Source organism: Poecile atricapillus, chromosome 4, assembly GCF_030490865.1.
Source record: "Poecile atricapillus isolate bPoeAtr1 chromosome 4, bPoeAtr1.hap1, whole genome shotgun sequence".
Taxonomy (NCBI): domain Eukaryota; kingdom Metazoa; phylum Chordata; class Aves; order Passeriformes; family Paridae; genus Poecile; species Poecile atricapillus.
This window is the reverse complement of record NC_081252.1, coordinates 56445027-56469447: the sequence shown is the minus strand read 5'-3', so window position 1 is coordinate 56469447 and position 24421 is coordinate 56445027. Positions and strand designations below refer to the sequence as shown.

Below are 24421 nucleotides of genomic sequence, written 5' to 3'. Positions count from 1 at the left end.
TTTTATGGTTTTGCTGGTTTCAACAGACATCTGATCTCATCATGTCACAACTGCTCTAAGTGGAGTTACATTGTCATAAAATATGAGTAATGAAATAGTTAATCAGTTTCCTTATCTCCATCCATGTATTCCAAATTGGTTATAATGACATAACGTGTGCCTTGTGTGATAGTGAGAGAGGATATCCATCATTCTGCTGGATTAGAAAAGTGCTATTTTCAGTGAGCATGTAATTATATTCCAATTGCAAAACAAGTTTACAGAAGAACAGTCATTGATTTACTTGGGAGAGAAATATTTGTTGAATTTTCAAGTATCAGTGTTGTGGGTTCTTATATGGAGGGAATAATTGCATTGGAAACTAGAAATACCTACTTAACATGGCACTACATGCTCAGCCTCTGAACCTCAGCCCAGATCTTGGGTAAGATCTGTCACACTTTAATAAATTTAGAAAATTCACTCAGATGGCTCCTCTGACTATATACTGAATGTTTTACTTTTCTTCCTGCAACTTAAGGCCCTGAATTTTAATTTTATTCAGAAAATGATTCCATCTTATTTTAATGGGATTTTTCTGAATATGAGTAAAATTCAGCTATTTCTAGAGCAGGTAATAATTCTGATGAGTAAAAGTGACAGCAGGATGAAGCAGAGAGCAGTACCTGTTTTCATAGAGTCTTTAAAATATGAGTGTTTTTCCAAGGAATTGAAAAACACAAAGTCTGGGTCATGTATTTTGCTCTATTTGTTACTATATGCATATGAAACAGATTAGTATGACACATCTGAACTAACTACAGTGCAGAATTGAGTAACACTTTATAGCCTGACAGAGAATTACCACCCAGGCAGGGTAGGTGTTTCACCAGGGTTTGTGGGTTTGTGTAGTGGGTGGGCTCACTCAGTGGGTTCAGTCCTGGCACTGGCAGATCTTTGAGCAGACATGAAATCACTGGGGCTTGGTGCTCCACAGTAATTAGTTCTCTTTAAATTCACCAGCTTCATGGATAGAGACAATGGGTATGCTACTAAAATACTTGCTGCTTGTGGTGTTTTTCTGTGCTTTTATACAAGAATTAAAAAAAAAAATGCAAGACTGCTCTAGTTTAGAAGGAAAGGAAACTTGTGCAAGTGTTTACAAAATGGCTCTGCATTTTCCATCCTGTGCAGAGATCACCAGACACTTATATATTTTATCCTTTTTTGTGCAACATTGGTTTTTTAAATAATTATTTATAGTGTTGCTAATATTCTGGATCTTCCTGTTTGTTCTTTAATGCAGATGAGAAGATAAGAACCAGTGTGAAATTCCTCTGTGCAGCATAAATTAAGAAGATTTTGTTTTCATTATATTGCAAAATGTTTTATCACTTATGGTCTCATATTCAAGGAGACTGGGTGATGTTTTATTCAGTTGGCCCTTCAGAAGCTGCTGAATGAATTGAAAATTTATCTTGGACTTTCTAATACTGCACATTAGTGCACCTTTCTAGGAACTTGAATACTAAATATATGTATTTTTTCTATACTAGTTCTTAATTAAATATATGATGGGACTGAACTCTTTAAATTATATGGTAAACTTCCTGGAGAATTAATGTTACAGAAATATGAAAGGGCTGGCTAAAGCATCAATCTACCAAATGTTTCTAAAAGGCTTTATATATTTATAAGACTTCATGATCTACTATTGATGCAAATTACTAAGGATAAAAGAAAATCCATCTGTTATCAAAGAAAAAAATAAATTAAATAAGTCTAAGGATTTGAAAGACTTAGCATTAAGGACTAAGTATTCATACTTTGTGATGGGTTTATAGTAATTGACAGTAGAAAAGACTTCCTTTTAGCATTTACAATACGGGTTTTTTTTTAAACTAAAGAAAATGACTTTGACATAAAAGCTTCTCATGTAATGTATCCTTTCTCATTTCATAATTTCCTATCCTTCCCTGAAATGTCTCAATTAAAATATGAACTAAACGATTTCATGTTGTGTTGGACATTACTAGTTTTATTATTACCCTTACATTTAATCAAATTGTCAGTAGCTAAATAAATAGCATTTCATCAAGAGCTGTTGGTTTTCAATCAGCTAGGAAACAGATTACAGGCCTGAGAACAGATCTAAGGCTAGTGTCTCCAATCTGCAACTAATTGTGCACTGATAATAGCACTGCCCACAGGCAAATCTTACTCACTGTTCTCCTCTATGATAGATTTTCCTGTATGTTAATATTACATCAGATGGAGTAATTTTGTTGCAGTTCCCATATTTAACCTTTACTTTTTAATTGGAAATATGTGTTGTTTGGAGATACTACCTTCATGTTTAATTTCTGAAAAGAAATGCATAAAAGAGAAATCTCAAGGGAAACATTATAGCCATGCTTTTCTCTTTAGCTTCTCCTCTTAAAATAGTTGCTTCTTTAGAAGATAAAGTACTGTTGATACTTAAGGAAGTATTTACATGTAATATTACATATTCTATGGCTTATCTCAGGGATTGAGAAATATGCCTTACAAACAGCAGCAGGAAGTAGTGCTTCACCCTCTCTTGGTGTGTGTGGACTAACTGTTAGGGGTGTGGGTGCCAGAGTTCTCTCTGGATCAATTGCAGATCGCATACTAACGGTGTATAGCACATGTGCTGATTACATTATTAAGACATTATGAATATTCACATTTTTCCAGCGTGAACTTGATGAGAGTGATTAAATACACAGCAGCCCCAGTACTGTATCAAGACTGCATCATTTCAGGTGCTTCACAAATACAGAACACACTGTAAAAGTTGCTTTTAAACAAGGCATACATAGAGGGTAGAATAGCAAATACTGTCTGTAGTCAGCACATTACAGTGTTCTGGAAGAAAACTGTCTTCTGGGCTGTGTACATTGTTCTTGTGAAATGATTCCAACAGTTTCAAATCTTTTTTTTCACCTTGCTAGTTATGCAAACAGCTCTTCACTTTTTTCACTAAAGCAAGTGGGAATTGTTCACTGTCACAAATAATAAATAACAAGAGCACCCGATCTGCAGAGCATGGAAGTGATAAAAACACATGCTTATGAGTGCTTGAGATTTCACAGCTATTAATTTTGAACTTTTTGATTGCGATTCTGTTTTACAAGAGTGGATGCTGTTAGGGCAGCAGTACATAGTGACAGTGAAGGATTATGACAACATGCATTTATCACTGTGAGCTTGATAAATTCAGTGTAAGAGATGGTCAGAAAACCTGAAGTCATAAAATGTGTCTTGTCTTTACTGAAAGTTAGTGAACATTTTCCTGTTAACTGCTAATGATCTTTTTCAATTAGCAATTTAACATTAATATGAGTATGCTTGAGAAGGTTTCTTTGTGCATAATGAAATGTGTAGCTCTTACCAACATTAGTGAATTCTTCAACATGTACACAGCTGAGGGAATCCAGGAGTTTTGTGCAGAATGCTATTGTATATACAACATGCAATCACATACGGAAAGGTCCTTTATGAAAGGTCAGCAAATGCTATAGCAAGTTTGGCATTAATAAAAGTCAGAAGGACTTTTCAGAATGTTTTAAAGCATTTTTTAAAGTTATCTAGCACTTAAAGTCTAAATAACAAGTTTGTCTAAAAGTATACTCCCCAACTACTTCTATGTAAATCAAAATGTAGGAGATCATGTCTTCCATTTTGAGATTGCAGCATTCAAAGGTAATAGGAGCATTTCAAATCTGAAACCACATCTGTAATATTTATGCTCAATTTTCAAAGTTATAAAAGAGAAAATAAATCCTAAGTTATACAGTAGAAAGGGAAGCAATTGAGTAAGAACATGTCTAGAAATGTTAGTACTTCGTTTTTTAATCTTTATCATTCTAGGGAATTAATCTTCAGCCTTTCTGAAATCCTCACTGAGCTGGTAATTTTTTTCACATTTTCAGGACATCATCAAAGCCATGCTAATCTGGACCAAGGGCATGTCTCAGAGTCCTTGAATCTCTGAAGAAAACATTTTGCTGTCTTTCCTATTTTTAACATAATCAAGATTCACTTCAAACTTTTATAAAACCTATAGAGACAACAGTTTGATTATTTACAAGACAGGTTTTATAGGATGCAGTCAACAACTTACAGTTCATTGCAAGATTAATAAGGAAAAGTTGCAAATACAGGAGGTATATGTTCTTACTGAATGTCTGGCTCAGTAATTAGACAATCTGGCTACTGAGTGAGGTACATTTGTGATAAATTGTAATGTACATCCCATGTTTAAGGCATTGTAAGCCTGTAATCTGGAGGAGGAAAAGGAAAGATCTCATGAGAAAAGGAAATCCTGATTTTTTTTTCCTGTAACATGAATCTGTAGGTATTTGTTTTGTCTCCCAAAGGAAAGGCCTAGCATTTGTGCAAGACTTTTCTCATAGAAAAGGAGAACAGTTGGAGTTGTCATTTTAATTTTTCTTTAACTCTAGAATTTCCTTTGTAATGAAGAAAATCTAGTTTTTAATCATTTAACACTCTATATTCTGGCAAAGTCTTTCATTAATTAACATTTGCATATAACTTTGTCAAGAAAAAATTATGCTCTCTACCTTCCTCATCATCTTCATCAAAAGCAGTGCACTGGGGCAGATAGGAAAATTTAATCTTTCTATTTTTGTAAGACTGCCTACTTATTTTTGCTATGTTTATATTTGGAATGATTTTGAACGGACTTTACAGGAAGCAAAGACTAAATAACTACTACTGAGATACAAAGGAATAAAATAAAGAGAACCCATGATGGAAAAATTGCTTTCAAAATATTTTTTCCCCCTGTTTTTCTTTTGTTTAAATAGGAAGATTCTGGTTTAAAAAATTAACCTAGTGAACCTTAAGATATTTACTTATATGTTTGCTTTATGGAAAGCTGTTTTGAGAGCTAAATAAAATCAATCTGCAAAATTGTTTGGAGTTTTGGACAGAGAACTTTTAGTGAGGAGGCAGTAGAATACATATGCTGACATAATGAGAATTTCACTCACATATATCATGGACTCCTATACTCTCTGTTCTCTAGTCCCAGCTTTGTGCTCTGCATTTATAGTCTTATCGTCCCAGGAGAAGGCTGAAGATTTTTGTATTTTTGTTTCAGTCTCTGTTCTTCCCACCAAACCAGTTTATTTTTCTAATACCATAAGAGTCAGATACCACAATAAAAGATCAAATGTTATGAAAATGTGGAGACTGAATATTATTTCAATTTTGTTCCTTTGACTGGATTATAGAAGGAGTTGTAGATCTATACATATCTTACTGTCAGTTTTTTATTGTTTTTGTGGTTTTTTGGTGTTCTTTATTTTTAATAATTAAATTATATTCTAAAACCTTAAATATTTGAAGATCTGAGCATATATGGTGAAAGGTAAGACAGTGAAGACAGTGAAGATCTTCATTTACAGATTTTCCCTGTCCCATGGAATAACAACATGTCTGTATGATTTCTTGGATACTGTTTTCCTGAAGAGGGGATTTCTTTTTGTTATAATAATAAAACCAAAGGAACAACAAAAAAAAAATTGAAGAAAAACCCTACAAACACCAAAAAAACCCCATATCAACCCAAACCTGCAAAATTGTTCCCCAACTCAGTCTGATTTCTGTTTCCATGAATCAATACCCCTAGTCAAATTCACAGTCAGTCTGGCAAACACCTATGGCTGACCTATGCTGTGGAGAACAAACACAGACAATGTCAGTTTTATGACTAATCCTCTGTCTTTCATGAAACCTTTTCTTTCCAAAAGAGGCTTAAGTATTTTGAGCACAAATGAAATAGTGCCCATGTTCTCTACTTTTCCATAATTCAAGAGCTAGGAAGCCTGATTTGTGAGAAGCTTATTCTGTGACTTTGTGTGTAATTGACAGTGAAGGGGGAAAATGAGGCAATGTTACGCCTTTGCCAGTTCTTTTTAAAGGAAGGAATATACTTACTCATTAATGATCCAAGCTATGAATAGATTCATGGTTTATAGCGCAGCCTTAGAGTGGGTTAAGAGAATTTAAGGGTTTATCACACAGTCTTAAAAGAGGCTAAGAGAATTTAAAAGAAAGCTATTCAGACTGGAAAATTCTGGGTAAACATTTACCTATCTTCTTGGCAGTTCATTATTAAATTATATGTTGGCATTTTACAGGCATAGAAAGAAAAGAGAGGTACAGACAAAGTAATAGAAACACTCTGATGACCTATTATTAGAGTTTAAGCTGAATAAATATTTAGCATCTAAAGTATGGAGCAGAGGTAATAAAAATCATTGCAAACTACTATCCACAGTGCATAATATCCAGTAATAAAATTTAGTTCATTACATTAATACATGATGTAGTACTGTATGGTGCAGAATTATCACACTCTTTCTATGCCCTGGGCTTAAATTTGTTCAAAGTCTTAGAGTAGATCTAAATAGTAGATGTTTCATGATGACTGGCAGATAAATGCATTACTATTATAACTGTAAAATAATGAAATCATGTCAAGATGTGTGGAGGTTAAATTTTTATTTTATTTTTAAATCAAGTATTCTCATTTGTATTTAAGGAGAGCAGAGGAAGAATCTGCATGAGAAGGAATCCATGTGAGAAATACAGAACCTTGTTAACAGTGTGCTGTCATAAGTGTCCTCTAAGATATATTCAGGTCTGTCTTATTATAGACATGCCCTTAATATCACCCTTCTTGTTTCTTGTCCAATAGGAAGCAGATAATAACATTTTTTTTGCTTCATGATCATGTTACAAGTTTTCAGAGAGGTCAGTAAATGAACCAGTGTTCTTGTTGCACGCAGAATTTTGTCCACACCCTGGATTCTAGTCTGCAAGTTGGAGTCCAACATGTTGTGAGAGTCAGGTTCTCTGATCTGGTTGTGCTGTACATCCTAAGGGAAGTGCAAACAAGCACAAATTGCTAGGTTACTGTATTCAGCTCTTAGAAATGTTGGAACACATTTTGTAGGACAGTTTGAAATTACCCTGGTGAGATGATGTATCTCATATATGTTTATAGAGATGGCTTGCAATACACTGAAGTATGAATTGTAATGGATCATCTTAACAGAGTTTAAATTTGGTTCTCTTGAGAACATAGTGTCTTACTAAATTTCTTTTATGTTTAACTTTATTTTAGTACATCAGAATTAAATTCCTATTTACTGATGTCGATAGTAGGATAATAGATCTCTACCTTCTTTATATATTCAGTTTGTGTTTAATTATTGGAATATAGTAGATATTCTATCCTAATATTAGAAAACACTGGCCTTATTTAGTACTATTGAAATAAGCTTAACTTCATACATATTGACTGTAGAGGGATCAGGTTTTCAAAATTTCCCTTTATTAGTCTAACTCTGTGTTCCCTTGAAAAGATTTAAATAATTTGGATGGAATTCTGTTTAACTCATTTCTATGAAAGTATTTCAATCAACAAAAAAATTGTTACATTCTTATATGTATATCAGATTTTGGTTTCCTGACAAGAATGAGGTGAAAATGCCAATTATGATGAAGAACCTATATTTTAAAGTTTGTTACTTAAAGGTGTATTTTAGCCCTTAGAGCAATTTATCTCACTTCAGCTTGCTGGTCATCTAGTCCAAGTTATTTATCTAGGGAATAATTCACATGAAGAGGAACAGATGCCCTAAGGAGTCAAGCTCTCCTCCCCCCTTTAGCTATGTCCTGTCTCCTGGTCCTCTCTCCACTGACCATAGCAGAAGAGTAGTTTTGGTGGCTTCTAGGTCACCCATATGGGTTGAGATTCCAGCCGCCCTGTGGTTTTTCAAAAGCAAGTCTAATTTTTGACTTTTTTTGGTGGTATATTTCATCTATACATATGATGACACAGATCTATAATAAAAATATTTTAAGATATTTCTATATGTTTTGACTTTTGGAACACAGACAAATGAATTTGGTAGTGGAAGCAGGTGATCAGAACACAGGGACTAGGTCTCCTAAAGGGGTGTAGCTATGCATCCTTCTGCCCTCTCACCTGTTGCCTGTATGTGCTTTCTGAAAATGTGGAAAATGACTGGGGGAACTAGGAAAGCAGACAAAATGCAGATGCTCTATAGATACTCTCTCCAAATACTGGTCATATCATTATTTCTACACATTAGAAATTAGCTCTTTACCTTTCTTATTTTAAGTAAAAAGTATAAATGATGGAAATTAAAGCACTTATGGGATGATGATACAGGAGACTGTGAATTTGTCACCACCAGGATATATGCATGCTTTAATTTCACCTCACATTTGCAGAGTTTTGATGCTTTGCTTTGTCCTCTTGCCCTAGGCAATTTTTATAGTCAGTAAACATCAAAGTTAATTAAAAAGAAAAAAAAGACTTGTAGTGTTCATCACATGTCATAAATAACATTGATGGATTCTGTTCTCTCTATCTAAGCCTAGAAAGTGGGGAATATGCAAACTGATATTCTAGAAAGTATTTATAGCCTTTCTAATAACTAAGATAACATGCAGCAGCCACAGTGTCTTAAACTGTTTTATGTTTTGTCCTCTATTTGGCATTTATCTAACAAATACAGCTTGAACCATAATAGTCAAGAAAAAATAGTAGGTAGATAAATTTTGTATCATGATACAGACATAGAAGTTGTATATAAATGTGCCAAAGATGGGGATTGTATTTTGTTGACATTGTAGGAACATCAGATTTTAATAATGCCCTGTTTTTTTCTTCATCATAGTGTCGGTGCTGAAGATTATGAAAGAGGTTTGGTAACTTTTCCTATAAGTTGAGCCTCTTCAGGGAGAAAAAGAGAAACAATAATGAGTTAGAAATGTTAGCAATGGGCATATCCAAAACTTAATAATTACAACAACCACAAACTCAAAGAAATTGGAAAGGTAATTTAAGGAAGTTCAAAGAAATAAAAATTCCTTTTAAAATAAATTTGCAAAATTAACCCTGTTTTTTTTGAAAAGTACTTTGTGACAACTGTCTGTTAGAACAAAACACTGTCCTGGGTTTGTGATAACACAATATAATGTTTTGCTATAATTTATTCAGTGGTATTTATATGGCAACTTTATAAAAACTGTTTCTGCCACTGATCTTTCTTTATCCTTAAAATACATAATATACTTGTAGAAATACAATGTGAAGTAAAAATAGTAGTGCAGGTGTTCTAACAAAGCTTTAGGCTTGAAAACAGAACTGTAGTGTTCTGAGTGTCAGATGAATATATTCCCAAAATCTGTGTCTGTACAAAGTTATTCCTGTTCTCTCTTTGTTGAGAAGCAGCTGATGTTTATGAGGTAGAAAAAGTCATGAGGCAGATCAAGGAGATTCTAGTGAGAAGATGAAAAGTATGCATTTTTTTTTTCACTAGAATGAAAAAATCACAAATGAACTTGGAAATATTGGCACACAGAAATATAGTGGCTGAACAGGGAGACAGGGAGAAAGGGAGACAGGTGCGGCAGGAATTTTAGCTGAAATGTTTTAGAGAGATCCATCCAACTAGGATGGATTTATATGTCCTTGATAAACGTCTGCCAAGCTGCAGATGAGGGCTATATGGTCCATCAATGGATATGTCTTTGTGAAGAATAAGATGCTGTGACAGACAGTGACCGTCACAGTGACTTACCTTAGACTCTTGCAGTGTCTAAGGTAAGAAGCAGTAACTCAGTACCACGGTTCTTACAACAGATTCTGTAGATATTTCATTTCACACAAGTTATGCAGGATACCAGGATGTGGTTGTTATATTATAATTGCTTATACATGACCTATAGACCCTTTATTAACCCTTATTTCTTCAAATGTATTTCTCACATAGACATGGTTATATTACACAAATCAAGCTCCTCTTATTAGTCAGCTTTCACAAATGTTTTAGGTCTAGTCTATGAATTTTTTGGTGTCTATAGAACACAATCTGATAAAAAGAATTTTATAAACTGTGTAATTACTTCCTGTGGCTGGTTTCTTTAACATTACAGGACATTAGTGCCAATCACTGCAAAAATTTGTAAGGCCATGTCTTGGTTGCTGTTCTCCTGGATTTGTCATAGAGACATAAAACAGGCAAAGACCCAGACTGAGCACATAATTAGAAATGTCATCACTCTTATGTTATTAGTGCCTGGTTTAGTGGATTTTGGAGAAGTCATTGAAGATTTAGTTCTGCCTGTCTCCAAGCTATTGCCTTAATGCAGGCTTGACTTCTGTTCTAGCAAAAGACCATTTGGGGAGTGGTGCACTGCTGATACAGAGCTGTGTCTGTCACTCAGGCTGGGGGGAGGTGACTTGTAAAGTGAAGATGATTTTCAAAGTGGTTTGAAGAGATATTTTCTATTCCATTCTCTGATCTTGAACTGCATGTATTTTGAAAGGAAACACCAGTGTATCAGTGGCTTAGTATTTTTATCTCCCATTTCTAAAAACAAAGAAACACAGTTTGTGTGTGAAACATACAGAAAAAAATAAAAGGCACCGTCCTACATACTCTGATGAATATTGTGTTTACGGGACCTCGAGTTGATATTTTTATATGCTGTTTATTCTTAGACTTACTGTTAAATCAATAGAGTTATTTTCAATACTTAAAAACCATGTTTTTCACTACTTAATGTTTTGTCCAATAATAATCAAAAGGTGATTTTAATTTGGCACCTCTGATGTAATTAAAAAATTTTGTTTACTTTATACAACTAATTATTATTCTGCAATGTTTAATTTATATTCTGCATTACAATTTAAATATTAATAATATAGAATTATAAATAAATATATTTAATTATATAAATAATTAACTATGATAATAATTTAATAATTTAATTAGAAAAGGAATAAAATATATTTTTAAAAGTTATTACCCTGGATTTTTTGCCATTAGCTAATAAATTAAGGAACTTTTTGAGATTTAGCATCTCCACATGCATATAAGCTAGTTTATTTCAGTATAACATTTATTTTTATTTAACAGTTATTTCAGTATAACATTTCAATTCTTTTAGTGGATAATTTAGAAGAAAAAAATTATTTACCATATGTATTAGAAGTGTATTAATTTTATATTTACATAGATATTTTTCCATTTAAAACTTATTTTTTTTAATCAAACATGGCATTCATGCAAAATGTGTTATTTTAAAGAAGAGTACTCAAATGATGTAAACAACAAAGTTAAATGGTTGTCTGCATTAAAAAGAAGCATGAGAAATATCTCAGAATAGAGAGATTAGGAGTTTGAATGGATTTGTAGTATGAGTGTTTTTATAATTGTATTCAACATCATTTACACTAATATTTTATAGGACTGAACATTGATGTTACTTGATCACCAGGCAGGGTACTCCCTGTTTGTTTTTTTTTTAATTTGTGGTTTTTGTTTTGTTTTAAGAAGCATGATATACCTGAGCACAGGGCTAAAATTTTATGCACTAGTTCATCACTGCTGTGTTTCATTGGTTGCTGGTGGTACAGTGTTAGTGCAAGGCATTGAAATAATTCATTACTTTCATAATAATTCATAATTTCTAGCCGCTACTGAAAAGTGTTGTACTTTGATATTTCTTTGACGATTTAAAATTTTTTAACATAAAAATTCTCATTGACCTACCTAAGGAAACACTCTGGCAAGTCATATTCTATATTCTATAAGTGTTTGATTCAACCGCTGTGAAAGTGATCAGGGACCAAGTACCTTATGTAAGAGTCTGTCTGCTGGCTTTTGTAAGTGATCGAAATTCACTGTGATATACTCAAGAGTATCCCATTCTTCACCAGTAATCCCAGCAGACAAAGTCCAGTAGAAGAGAACAGTTAATAGAGTATCTGTGATAAGGAGTTACAAATGTCAGCATAGTCTCTTCCAAGTTATCACATTCCCAGAGGATGCCAGAGAAGTTAGTGTATTGCTCATTGCACTTTCAGTATTTATCCTCTCATGAGACCTACTTGAGGACAATCTTCCTTATGTGTTCTGTTTAGTACCCTGCAGTGTAATATCAGTGTAGAATTTCATTTTGATACTATCTTGGTAGAAGAAAGGTAGAGATTTTGCTTTCTTTTAAAGTAACCAGTGATATATGTAATTTGTTTCAATTTTTTTATTAAACGTTGACTTTATATGCTGGGCTTTGATTTTTGTCTCTCTATGCATGTGAACTGTGGCATTAGTCAGTATTTCAAGGAAAAATACAGGTCACATTTTCACATAAATATGCAGGTACACTGATAAAATATGACAATGTCTACTTGCTGCTTTTATCCCCAGGTACTAGGCAGATAGCTAATGCTATGGTTGCAGCAGACATTTTGAAACCTTATTGCAGAATTATTTTTTTTTAGTTTTTTACATTTTTATGCCAAAAAAAAAATTTAACTAACATAATTTAATTCATAGGATCACATCTCTTCTTTGTCAGACTGGCTGCCATGCTTCTCTTGCCTTTCAGAACAGAATGACTGTGTTCAAACTATGGATTGGGAATGATTCCTAGGCAGTGGTGTCTGCTGAACTGTGGCTAAGCACTCTTGGGGACCAAGTGCTGGTTGGCATCAACCAAAATTGTACTAAAGGTCATGCAGATAATTTAGTGCTATGGATACTCACTTATCAGAAAATGAGAATGTGCCATGACCCTGCACAATTTATTACTATAAATAATACTTTACTGTCCTCTCAGAAAGCTTTTACTTTATTGCCGTAATGGACTTCTTTAAAAATAAAAAAAATATTTTTTGTATTGCAGCTACATGCCAAGATGCTAATGTATAACTATATTTCCATATGGAAAATAAAGTTTTATGTGATGACTGAATATAGATATACTTAAAAGATCAAGTAGACTTTTAAGTTACTGAATTCTCACTTTTTTTTTAATGCAGCATATTTTTTGCATGAACTTAGAAAAATGACTCATAAACATCAGGCTTGGGATTTTGTACAGATTATTACTTGTAGGATCATTGTTTTTGATTTCAGATCTCAGCTTAAAGAAAAAGTAAAAACAAGAACAAAAAGCAAAGTAAAAATATACCTATAATATTGTTTGGTAAGTAAGATTATTCGTAACTAAATTTACATTGGTTTTTTGAGCCTCTTTTAAAAGTTTAAAAAAAGGTTGGTTTTTGATTTTTTTGTTGTTTTTTGTTTTATTTTTTAAAAAATCTTCCTAATGTAAATATCAGCATTGCTACTCTGACTACAGTGCTCTACAGAATCAGGATTCTTTTGCTCTTTCCAATATATGACTATTAAATAAAATCTCATGGGAAAAATAATGCCCACAGCATTTCCTACTACCCACTTGGAACTGTTTTCTGTAGGAATATTACCAGTGGAACTACGAACTCTAATTCTCATTTCAGCTTAGGTATAAAAGCACACTAGAAAAAATATTCTAAATTTACATTTATATAACTGAAAGTAGAATATGTCCCGTGATACTTTTACATCTATTCCTGCAAAGTGGCAATTGAAACATTCTCTCAACACTAAAAATGAAATCCCTACAGTTGTATAGGAACTTAAATTCCTGTCACTGGGAAATACATTATCTCAGGATGGCCATGGGTACCACAAGATGCTGAGAGCAGTCCCTGAATAGAATGTAAGTAGTTATCAGCAGGCATTGGTGGCATTGAGCGAACCTCAGGAAATTCTTACAATGTAATGTTATGACAGGTTCCTGTTCAGTTCTTGAGGCACAATTGGAATTTCCCATTGCAATAAGCTAATAAAAATGCATTAAGGTTAATGTAGATATAAAAGCTCTGAAATGGTTACTACCAGTAGAAAAATATAGTACAACTGCTAATATCAGGGTTTGATGCATGCTTAAATACCTAAGAAAAGAAGTATTAAATCATTTTTTAAGAGGAAAAAAACCCACTTAAATATCATTCTTTTTCACTCTGGTAGTTCCTAGATGTCTTGAGGGGAAGTAGTCAAATTAGGGGGAAAAAAATCTGCCCAAGTATGAAAGTTTTTAGAACTCAAAATACATTGAGGATTAAATGAGAAATAGATGCTGGGAATAAAAGTGCTATTTCAACCTCATAATGGATAGAACTCACAAGAGCAGTACACGAAATACAGATAATTCTAGCTACATAAAGCAGTTCAGTGAGACTATTGTGCTGTGCCATTCCAAGCCCCATGATGCTCAAATTCAAATACTTCTGGTTTCAATCAATCTTTATTATCCACTTATGTGCTTGGGATTGATGAAAACAGTTGGCAATGCTTGAAAAAAAGTATCAGGTGTGTGTGAGCTACTAGCCTTTAACATGGTTCATTAGAATATGTCCTGAAATCCCTTTTGCCTTATATGGGATAGGCTGTTGTACACACAAAAGTCATCCATCAAATAGCTGGAAAATTGACTGTAACATGGCAACTGCAATAGTGATAGAAGCCCAAATGTATCACTTCATTTCTTTTTTTTTTTTTTTCTTTTAAATGGGAGAATATGTTTTATTTCAAATTGCTTGAAATCTAAGAGGTTTTGTGAGAGTTATTCATAATGCTTTACATTACAAGCTTTTAACAGGAAAGAGATTGTCATGCAATGTAAGAACATTTAGTCTGAACAAAAATCTTGACAAAATTGGGGTATTTTTTTGTCTGAAAAAAGTTAAGATCACATCATAATTCCCTCCTGGAAATTATATTAGATTAAAAAGACAAGTATTACACGCTGATATTACAAGTAACAAGTATCACATACTGATAAATTTTCAGTAATGCAGGAGTTCTTATGAGGTTTACATCTTTAACATTCATTGATTTTTGTTTAGGTACAGTAAATTATTATAAATGGCCATTATTGCAAGATGACCCCAGACAGCAGTCAAGCACCCACATAGCTGCTTATTCACTCTCCTCTCCATGGAGGGGGAGAAAATAAAAGGAATATGAGAAGACTTGCAGATTGAGATAAAGGCAGTTTTGTGGGTGAAGTGAAATCTCTGCACACAGAAAATGCAAAATAAGGAATTCATTCACTACTCTTCATTGGCAGACAGGTGTCTAGCAACTTCCCCAAAGCGTGCCTTCATCACAGGTAGTGGTTTCTTGGGAAATCAAATGCCGTAACCCCAAACTTCTCCCTTTTCTTCTGCTTTCCCTGAGTTTTCTTGCTGAGCATGCCATCATATAACATGAGATATTGCTATTGGCTTATTTAGTCTGCTGTCCTGGCTGTGTTTCCTTCCAGCTTGTTGCTCACCCCAGGCCTACTTGCTGGCAGAATGGGTAAAAAGAGAAACTCAGCTCTGTGCGAGCTCTGCTCAACAATAAACAAAAGATTAGTGTGCTATCAACATCATTTCAGTCAAAAATCTGAAACACAGTACCATATGTGCTGCTGTGATGAAAAGGAAGTCAGTCTCAGACAGACCCCACACAGCCATCTAATTATTTAATTACCTTATATTTTAAGATTTTTTTCCTAAGGAGTTAGGTGAGCTTTGATTTCCTGTCATTTTTTCCTCAAGTTACTAAGTCGTAATGATAATTTCATCATAATAGTAATAAAAAAATGCAATTTAAAGGCAATTAAATAATTGGCTCAAATTAATTGTTTTGGCTAGTGTCATGAGGCAGCACAGAGGATTCGATGGAAACTGGTGATTCTGCCTCAGAACTTAATGTAGTTTGAATATTAAAACCATTGAAGTCTGAATATTGACCAGAAAGTCAGCTGGATAAGCACCTATTTATAAGTTCTCATGAACTCAGGACAGAATGTTCATAATTACACATACTTATTAATAGCAAAAATGAGATTTATTGAACTATTTGTATTTGGACTGACTTGAAATGTATTTTTTCACATTTATCCCATGCTAGTAGCTTCTATGTTATGCTGAACAACATCTGTAAATTGTTATTTCTGAAGTTACATAAAAAGTCAAATTGTATCAAATGTAGTGATAGAATCTTTTATAACAGAGTTCCTGAAGGCTTCTGTATAACCTACAGCTGGACAGAGAAATATGTTACAGTCATACGGAGTAACGATAAAATCTAAAAGAGTGATGTATATTCACTGGTTTGGATAGGCAATATGATGATATCTTAATGTCACAATGCTGTCTACAATCATATATGAAGTTAACTGTATAAGACAGCATGATATGCTATAAAATATGTCAATATTTGATTTAGTAGAAAAGGAACAATTTATTTACCTTCAGATGTTCCATATTTTAGCCCCTGAACATTAAAGAATGAGTCTTGGAAACCGTTTGGGAAGTGTAAATTGATTATCATTGTTTGTCATTGTTAACAGAGGCTTTGATTTCTGAACTTAAAAGATAAACTGCCTTTAGGACACATTCAGACAAGCAATTCTACTTTAACTTAAACACTTCTTAAACAGATATTGTTTGGTTTATGTTTTATTGGTTGGTTGGTTGGTTTGGTTGTTTTGGTTTTTTTTTTTTATTTGTCTATTTGTTTTGAGGCTTTTTGGGGTTTTTTTGTAAAGGAAACCATTTAGACAGAACTGAGTTGAGAAGTGCACATATGGCTCTCCTGTCAGATGTGAGGAGCTTCTTACCTCCAACAGCAAAGAGTCAGGAGAAGCAGCTGGTAAAAACAGGGGGCAGTAACCTCCTGGCCCAGAACAGCATGCTTAATTGTCATCCCGTGGCAGAGATTTCAAAGTGCACATAAACGTAGAAATGGTGTTCTGAGGAAAAAGGAAAGGAAATAAGGGATTGGATTTTAACTGGGTATCATGCTAAATACTCTTTTTATTGTATACATTTCTGAGAAATTTTAAAGTGTTGAGATTGTTTGTTGTATAGATGACTGCAATGCCTGGTTTTGGGAGCTTATCCATGTATAGAGTCCTCTCAGTGTGAAAGTAGTAATTCAGTTAAGCTTCTTAGAGGAGGGATGTGAAAGAACTTCTTATTTTCAAACATTCCTAAATGGCATGTTATGAACATTGGATAAATTTGTGGAACAGATTTCCAAACAAAATAGCTGGCTCAAGATCACAGCAGCAAATCACAGGACTGATAGAGTAAATGGAGATCTGTATTGAAAGGGTAGTAATACAAAATACATAGCTGGACTGTTTCCCCCCAGGCTGTAACTATTAACTAAGAGAGATTTATCTATTAAACCAATAACTTTACGAAACTCATAAATGAGAAGCCATAAAAATCCATTCTGTTTATGTTTACACTACCTAAAAGGAACAAGAGGGAAAGGCTAATGGAATATATATTAAGCACATGCTGAATGGTGCCTTTTTACATTTGATTTCCCTCATAAATGTTTATTCATTAAGTGTTTTAGCTCTACTTTTTCATAAATTTAATATAAGGTAATGGATGTTGCTTTAAATACTTTTTCTACTTTGCTTTGACCACAAACTTGGAAACTCAGAATGAGCAGAAGAGGCATAGGAAACTTTGATGCTACCTAACATATTATTTTCTAGACATTTTTGTCCAAAGGTACAAAACTTGCAGGAGTATTAGCAATGTAGCATTAGACATCTTGCATCTATATTCTTCAAAACCTTTAAAAAAAGGAACATTCAATGTCTGTCTAGGCAGAATGTAAAAGAATTTATAACTATTTTTTTTCATAAAAGCTTTGCTACTGCTGTTGTGATTCTTTGTGCTGCTTAAGAGTACTTCACCTGTGTCCCTAATGCCTTCTCCATATCTGTAGGTCACTTCTGTGTTTTTTTTTTTTTTTTTTAATATTCTTTGAGTGCTTAAAACAAACAAAAAGTGTTTAATGGAAACATTTGACTAAGAGAAAAAAATGTGAGAAATAAGAAGCATTCAACAAACAGCAGACAAAAAGAGGAGTCAGTGAATGGGGTGTGAAGAAGGCAACAAATGCCTTAATCAGCATATTGAAGTGGTAATGTGGAAACCAGGGTAGTTTCATTTTTGCCTCTCCTTGGTGTACACAGAAAAAAAATCTTCATTGTCCTTTTATAACAATTTGAAAAATCTTATGTGTTTTTTTATGTTTTGTTAAGGTTGCATCAAGAAAGGGAGATTTTGTTTCACAGGCTTCTAATTGTTGTGCTCTGGGTTCATTCTTACCTGTCATTATATCTGAGACCAGGTGCCAATACAGTCAGAAAAATTCTACTGCCTAGCAGTGCTTTTCATTATAACTGAAGTCTTATAATTTCGTAATAGACAATCAGTTTCTTGGTGTCCCATGTACTACCATTCCTTTTCCCGCATTCTCAGTGTTTGACTATACATCTTGGCTTAATTTTCATTGTCATTCTGCTCTATTTTTTGTTCCATTGGAACAACTCCTGTCTGTGAGGCAGCATAAAATGTGATTTGTTATGTATTTGTGTTTTTTTTGCCCTTTTTTTAGTGCTACAGTTCCATTACAGAGTTAGTCTGTGGATTTGTCAAGGTCATTTGGATTCAAATCCTGCTCTCTTCCTGGTGCTTACAGCCTTTCCCTGTTTTGGGTCATCCACAATTTCCACAGGAGTATACCATTGTTCAAGATTAAAGAAATATTGAGCCAAATACAAGAAATATTCCTATAGCATCTCATTTGCAGTTCCATCTTTTCCTGCCAGAAAAATGTGGATGGCTACCAAATGGCATTTTTTTCCACTAACTGAGTATCAATGCCATGGAGAACACTAATACTGTGGTTATTTCATCTGGGCAAGTTAATATTGCGCCTCTACTCTATATCCTCTTTCAGTCACTTAAGATTATTTTAATTCTGGCTTTAGATCAGATGGTCTTTGAATAAACTAACCTACTTACAAAGAATAACTGTTAAGCAAAATAAGCTAAGCTAGTAACTCCTAGAAAATCAAAATCAAAACACCTCCTGGAAAAGAATGACAGAGTTTTGTATTTTTGTATTTTCACTTCTAATCAAGTGAAAATATGAATGTTCTTTGAAAAAATTTATGTATTAAATTTAAGAGAGTATGGCTTAAAAACACATTAACTATCAGACACAATTATTAGATACTGAATACATTGATTATATTGTTGTCATACCCTAAATGGGGATGTAGCAACATAGCCAGCTTGTTTAGGTAGTAATGGCAGTATGGAATTCAGAATGAACTTCAAAAAAACCCCACAAAAATATGTGTTCAGTGTTTTTGTAGTTGCACACATCCATACATTGCTAATCAGTTGGTTAACACTGTAACTAAGTTAGTTCCATTGCCTACACAATCCAATCTCACTGGGCCCTGCAGCATAAGCCTACCTGTAAATCACAGAAAAAACTATGGAACTGCTGCCAAGCTTGGCAATAACAGAGACACTGGCCTGATCCTATGGGCCAAAATACTTACTACTGCTATAAAGCCTACTTTAATTGATTATTAGTTCAGTCATATGCTTTTCTGCTGCTTCAAACTCTTTTGTTTGTTCTTTAGTATGAGTTAATTTGAGTTCTTCTAATGTTGGAAAACTAACTCTGTATATAATAGCTGATAGTTAATTTTGTGTATCAGCCATCAATCCAGTGGTCTGGACTTGCTAATTAAATCCATCTGCACTGCTGCTCTTCTGAAGTTAGGAGAGCAGGAGTGAAATAAATCAGCTGTAGCAATTCTAGCTTCTTCCTGCCATGGAGGTAGGCACGTCATTGCTATTACCTTGGTTAATGCAAGGTTTCCTTTCAAGTTTGACTTCTTGTAATGGAAGCTACAAGGAATGGATTTATTTGTTCATGGGTTATGCTCATGGGCTTCAATGACTCTCTTGTAATTCCTAAAGGAGATACTATATTTTATTCATTAGTTTTCCTCTCCTTCCCTTGTGAAAATTTTCATTGTCTTCAGAGAGAGATCTTAACGCATTTGCGATTTGCTCAGCTCTTAGCTGATAGAGAAAAGAAGAACAAGAAAGAGTTTTGCTGTTTTGTTTCCACATCATTTTTGCTTTGTCATTTATTCGATTGTTAGCCCTTTTTATTCTTTATAACTCTTTTGAGCTGGAAGTGACCGAAGGAGAAAAATCTGACTGAGAAGACTTTAACAAAGCTCATAGAAAGAAAAGGAAAAGTAATATCTGTTTCAAGAGAGAAGAGAACCAGTAGAGATACCTCAGTCTTGTGGGTACATACATATGTGATCAGTATATCAGTATATAGCTCTTATGTGTCAGCTGAACCTTTTGCCAAAATGAGGTCTTAATTCCTGTGGGCATGTGTTATTTGGTCAAAGAAATGGGAAAAAATAATCACTTTGTTTCATTAAGAAGAAAATACTCAAATATTTCCTCATATTTTTCACAATGGGTATTTTCACTTACTTTTTCTACCTTATTTCTCATATTTATATGAATCCAAAGAACAATTACCTTTATTTTTACTCCATTTGATTGGACAACCACTTTAACACTTTTATTAAAATATAATGTTTGTAATGAGTGAAAGTAGTTTCAAAACAAATGACCAACGATGAGAAGGAATCCAAAGACCAGAAGAAAAGCTCCTTTTGGAAAAAAAATGTTATTTGCCATATTGGCATAATTTACTTATTTCTATTTTTTCATTTGATCATAATGTAAAATTCAAAGTAAAAGTGAGTTAATTGAGGAAATAGAATTTAACTTAAAATTACAAAATTGCTAGTTAGAAAAAATAGTTTATAAAATAAAGTTGCATTCAGCTAGGTCATTAAAACCATGCTTTTCAAGCAGAAGAATAAAGACAGCTCTCATTACAATCGATGAAGAGCAGTGGGTGATTAGTGCCTATAGAGGTAACTCCTGCAGACTAGATCAGATCCATGTTAATTGTTAGGATGACAGAATTAGAAAAGGAAAAATATTAAGAGCTGGAGGAAGAAATGTTTACTCCAGAGGTCTGTACCAGTCAGCTGCTCCATATCCCATCTACACAAGATTTTATTGAAGGGAATCTTACAATGAACATTTTCTGTACAATATATTTTAAAATATTAAATAAATAAATAAAAGGATTTTGGAGCACATCCTGAAATAGGGATTATATTTTAAAGTATTTTCAGTATGGAACTGGGACTAGTTTAAATTTTCAGGCTGGGGATGTAAAAATTGCTTCTCTTTGTTAGTTGAAGAAGCAGTTCAGTATGCTGGAACTGTTCCTTAGGGAGGAAAAAGAAGCAAGTGCAGACTCCTGGCTGGAGCCCAGCTGCCTGTTAGAGTTCCAGAGCATGTCCTGATTCACTTCTATTTGTTCTTCTCTCACTTGTTCATTCATATCCTTTCCACTGAATCATGAAACAAGAAACTGTGAAATCTTTGGGTCAGTGGATTTTGGTATACTCTTAGATCTCCAGGCATACTGTGATTGAATGTAGTTGACAGTGGATTTAATACCGTGTTTCCTTAGACTTTTTTTTTTTTTTCTAATGTGGGCAGTACTAGGCGGCAGACTTTTTGTGTCTAGAAACACTGGACTGAAATACTGTCACTGATATTATCAACAGTTTTTCCAAAATACTACCACTATCAAAGAAAGGATAAATAAATACTCCTACATACATTTAATAATGTATTTATAAACAAGATTTACAAAACAAATATTTTAAAATCTATTTTGTAAACTAAATTCTGATCCATTACTGCATAAAAAGAGTAGCTCAATTTTCATACTGCAAACTTGTTTATTTGTCATTTGTCTGTGACAGTAGTCTGCAGGACTGTTGCTGGTTGTGGTGTAATGAGGCATGGACCTGTAGAACTTTGGATCTGCCTGATTCTAAAAAATAATTCCTTGGCATTATCACAAAAGTCTTGAATTTGAAGTATCTGAGTACATGCTTGAAAAAGCAAGTACATAGTTTATGTTAAATGAAAAAATAATTGTTTTCTTAATTTTCTAGTTACTAATGAAATAAACATATAAATGTATAGAAAATATTAAGGAAATAGTATATTCTTAAAATAGAAAGGAAGATAGGTGAAGAAAGTCTGTATGGCTGGTATTTTGAACCTTAGGTCTAACAGGTTTCCAAAGTCTGGTCATGTTTTCTTGAATTGTCATTCTGTTGGACTCTAGAAAATTTAGAAGCTAAGTACATGTGGGTATAAGGGAGAATAAAATAGTGTAATACTGCTTCTGCTTCCTGAAAGCACCTTACATTTGCAGTTCATACCCAGTCCACCTTAGAGGTCTGATTCATGGGTATGAATGTCTAACTTTGTGGCACTTACCACCTCTTCTTTCACTTTTCTGCTCCTGAGCAGAGGAATTGCTCATGCAGCTGTTATTGGGTCAGTGCAAGTTGAAGCCCAAATATTAAAGAATCAGTGCTCTTTGGCCTCACTATATCAGGTTGTAAACTGCAGCTGTTAGCTGCTGCCTCATAAAGAATTTTGCTTTTCCCGGTGTGGGTGTAGATACCTGTGAGGAGGCAGAATACTGGAGAGCTGAAGCAAAGACAACTTCTATCTGCCTCCAGGAAAGCTGCTCTTTTTCTTGCAGCAGAAGCTCTCAGGGCTCAATTCAAGCCCACATCCAGTTGGAAACCTTTTTTTGCTACTTAGATTTGCCATTTGATTTTAAGAAAATGCGTACACCACACACCTACAATAAAATGCACAGAGAAAGTCTGAAAGAATGTAGAAAGTAACAAGTTTGCAGCCATAGAACAGACTTCTCTGTTCATTGCTCTGGTAAGTACTTAGGGCCAGTGCAGGGTACCACCTTTCCTCTCCTCTTCTGCATCAGTTTAGCTCCCATGTAATGTCTAACGTGAAGCTCACAGTGGCTTGCAGAGAACTGATCTCATGAATTCAGGTCAGAGTTGAAAGGAGTTTTCAAAGTCTGAATTTACACTTGTGTTACTCTGAAGTCAAAATCAGTTTTATTTTAGTCTGGTTCAAAGGCATTGAAATCAAAACCATCAGGATTTTCCGGAATATTTAGACTTTGGGTTTGTTTTTTGGCTGGTTTGTATTTTGTTTGTTTTTTCTTTTTTGTTTTGTTTTGTTTTGTTTTTTCCAGAGTGAGTGGGACAATTATAAGAAATTCCAAGTGCTCTTGGAAGGCTCTAGAGGTCTTTTGTGGAGTTCAAAGAATCCCTTGGGTACTGAAATAAACTCTCGCTTTAGAAATTTCAGGGTGTTTAATTTGTACTCCTTTCTTTGTTCCTGGTTTGCAACAAAGACTCTTTGTCAGCTTTGGGTTAAACTATTAATGAAAAGAGTGTGTTAATTAAACAACTTGCTTATTTCTAATTGGCAAAAGTACTCTAGCCCTCCCGAGACTTACAGACAAGCACAGCAATTTCTGCTAAGAGATACTCATGAGCTTGTGAGAGATGCCATAGAAAATATTGACACATCCAGGAAAACTAGCAATAGTAACAATCTTGTGTGGGGAGTGCTTTTCAAGAGACAAAACATGGAATTCACATTCTCAGGGATATTCCTATTTTTTTTCTTTTTCTTTTCTTTTCTTTTTCTTCCCAGTATGCAAGTTGCATGACTTACAGCTAAAACACATTATTTGGTGGGACATTTGCAAAGTCATTTGAAATTTTCCGGTTCTATTGCAGCATGTAGAAACAATATTCAGCTTTTTTTTTTTTTTTTTTTTGTGGCTGTTTTTTTGTTGTTGTTGTTGGGTTTTTTTTAGTCTTTGCTTGTTTTAGATGTCATTAATTGAGAGAAAAGAGAGCAGCCTATGTATGGGAACAACCTCTGAGATGGAATGCAATGACTTGACACAGCAAAGTTGCAGCATTGCCTCTTTTGAGTTGTTTTTTTTTGTGTGTGTTTATGGCCACTAATGTATTAATGGAAAGCCGTACTGATAATCCCCTCAGTTTAGTTAGTATTAGGCAAGCTAGCCAGCAGCTGGGTTGACAGGATGGCACACAATCAGCCTATCACACTATGTTATGTCAGTATAAAGAAAAAATTCATGGGATTCAATAGATTTTAGTTTATATTTCTTTGAAGAAAATCAGTTAACTTTTATCTCTCAGTGAGATGACCTATGCTGCTACCTTAGAAACACATTAAATATTTTACATGTACTTTTTTTACATGCAAGTATTTATTACAACTTCAATACTGGTACAATTATTGTCTCACTTATATAAATCATTTGGAGAATAATATTTATAAAAGGTATTGAAGAATCCCATTTTTACAGCAATGTTTTGTTGTATACTAAAGCATATTGTAATGAATGAAACAACACTAAAGTTCATAAGAATCCAGTTTGAATTTGCTAATCTGTGCTGGCCATTTGTTATTTAACTGAGAAAATAACTAATTTTCATATGGATTAGGAAGACTTTGTTTTATGAATTTAAGTAGTTAATGTATGTTAATGGAACTGTGAGTATCGAGAACTATAAATTTTTTGGTTTTTGGCAAGGTTTTGGAAATATACAGGAATCAGGTGTGCAGTGTGTGTTTCTGTGTGTGTCA

General features: G+C 33.9%; 1 protein-coding gene across 7 annotated transcripts in view; it reads left to right on the top strand.

The window, feature by feature from the left end:
* PCDH7 (protocadherin 7) overlaps window positions 1-24421 on the top strand; it is a 265534-nt gene that overhangs the window by 11396 nt on the left and 229717 nt on the right. Inside the window, exon 2 of one of the 7 annotated variants that reach the window (XM_058838425.1) lies at window positions 3936-4063. The exons of 5 other annotated variants lie outside the window; for them this stretch is intronic. In XM_058838425.1, coding sequence (XP_058694408.1) covers window positions 3936-3989 — 54 coding nt within the window. In that variant the 3' untranslated portion in view covers window positions 3990-4063. Of the gene's footprint in view, window positions 1-1285; window positions 1976-3935; window positions 4064-24421 lie in introns of those variants that run through there. One more of the 7 variants, XM_058838426.1, reaches the window with a different exon arrangement.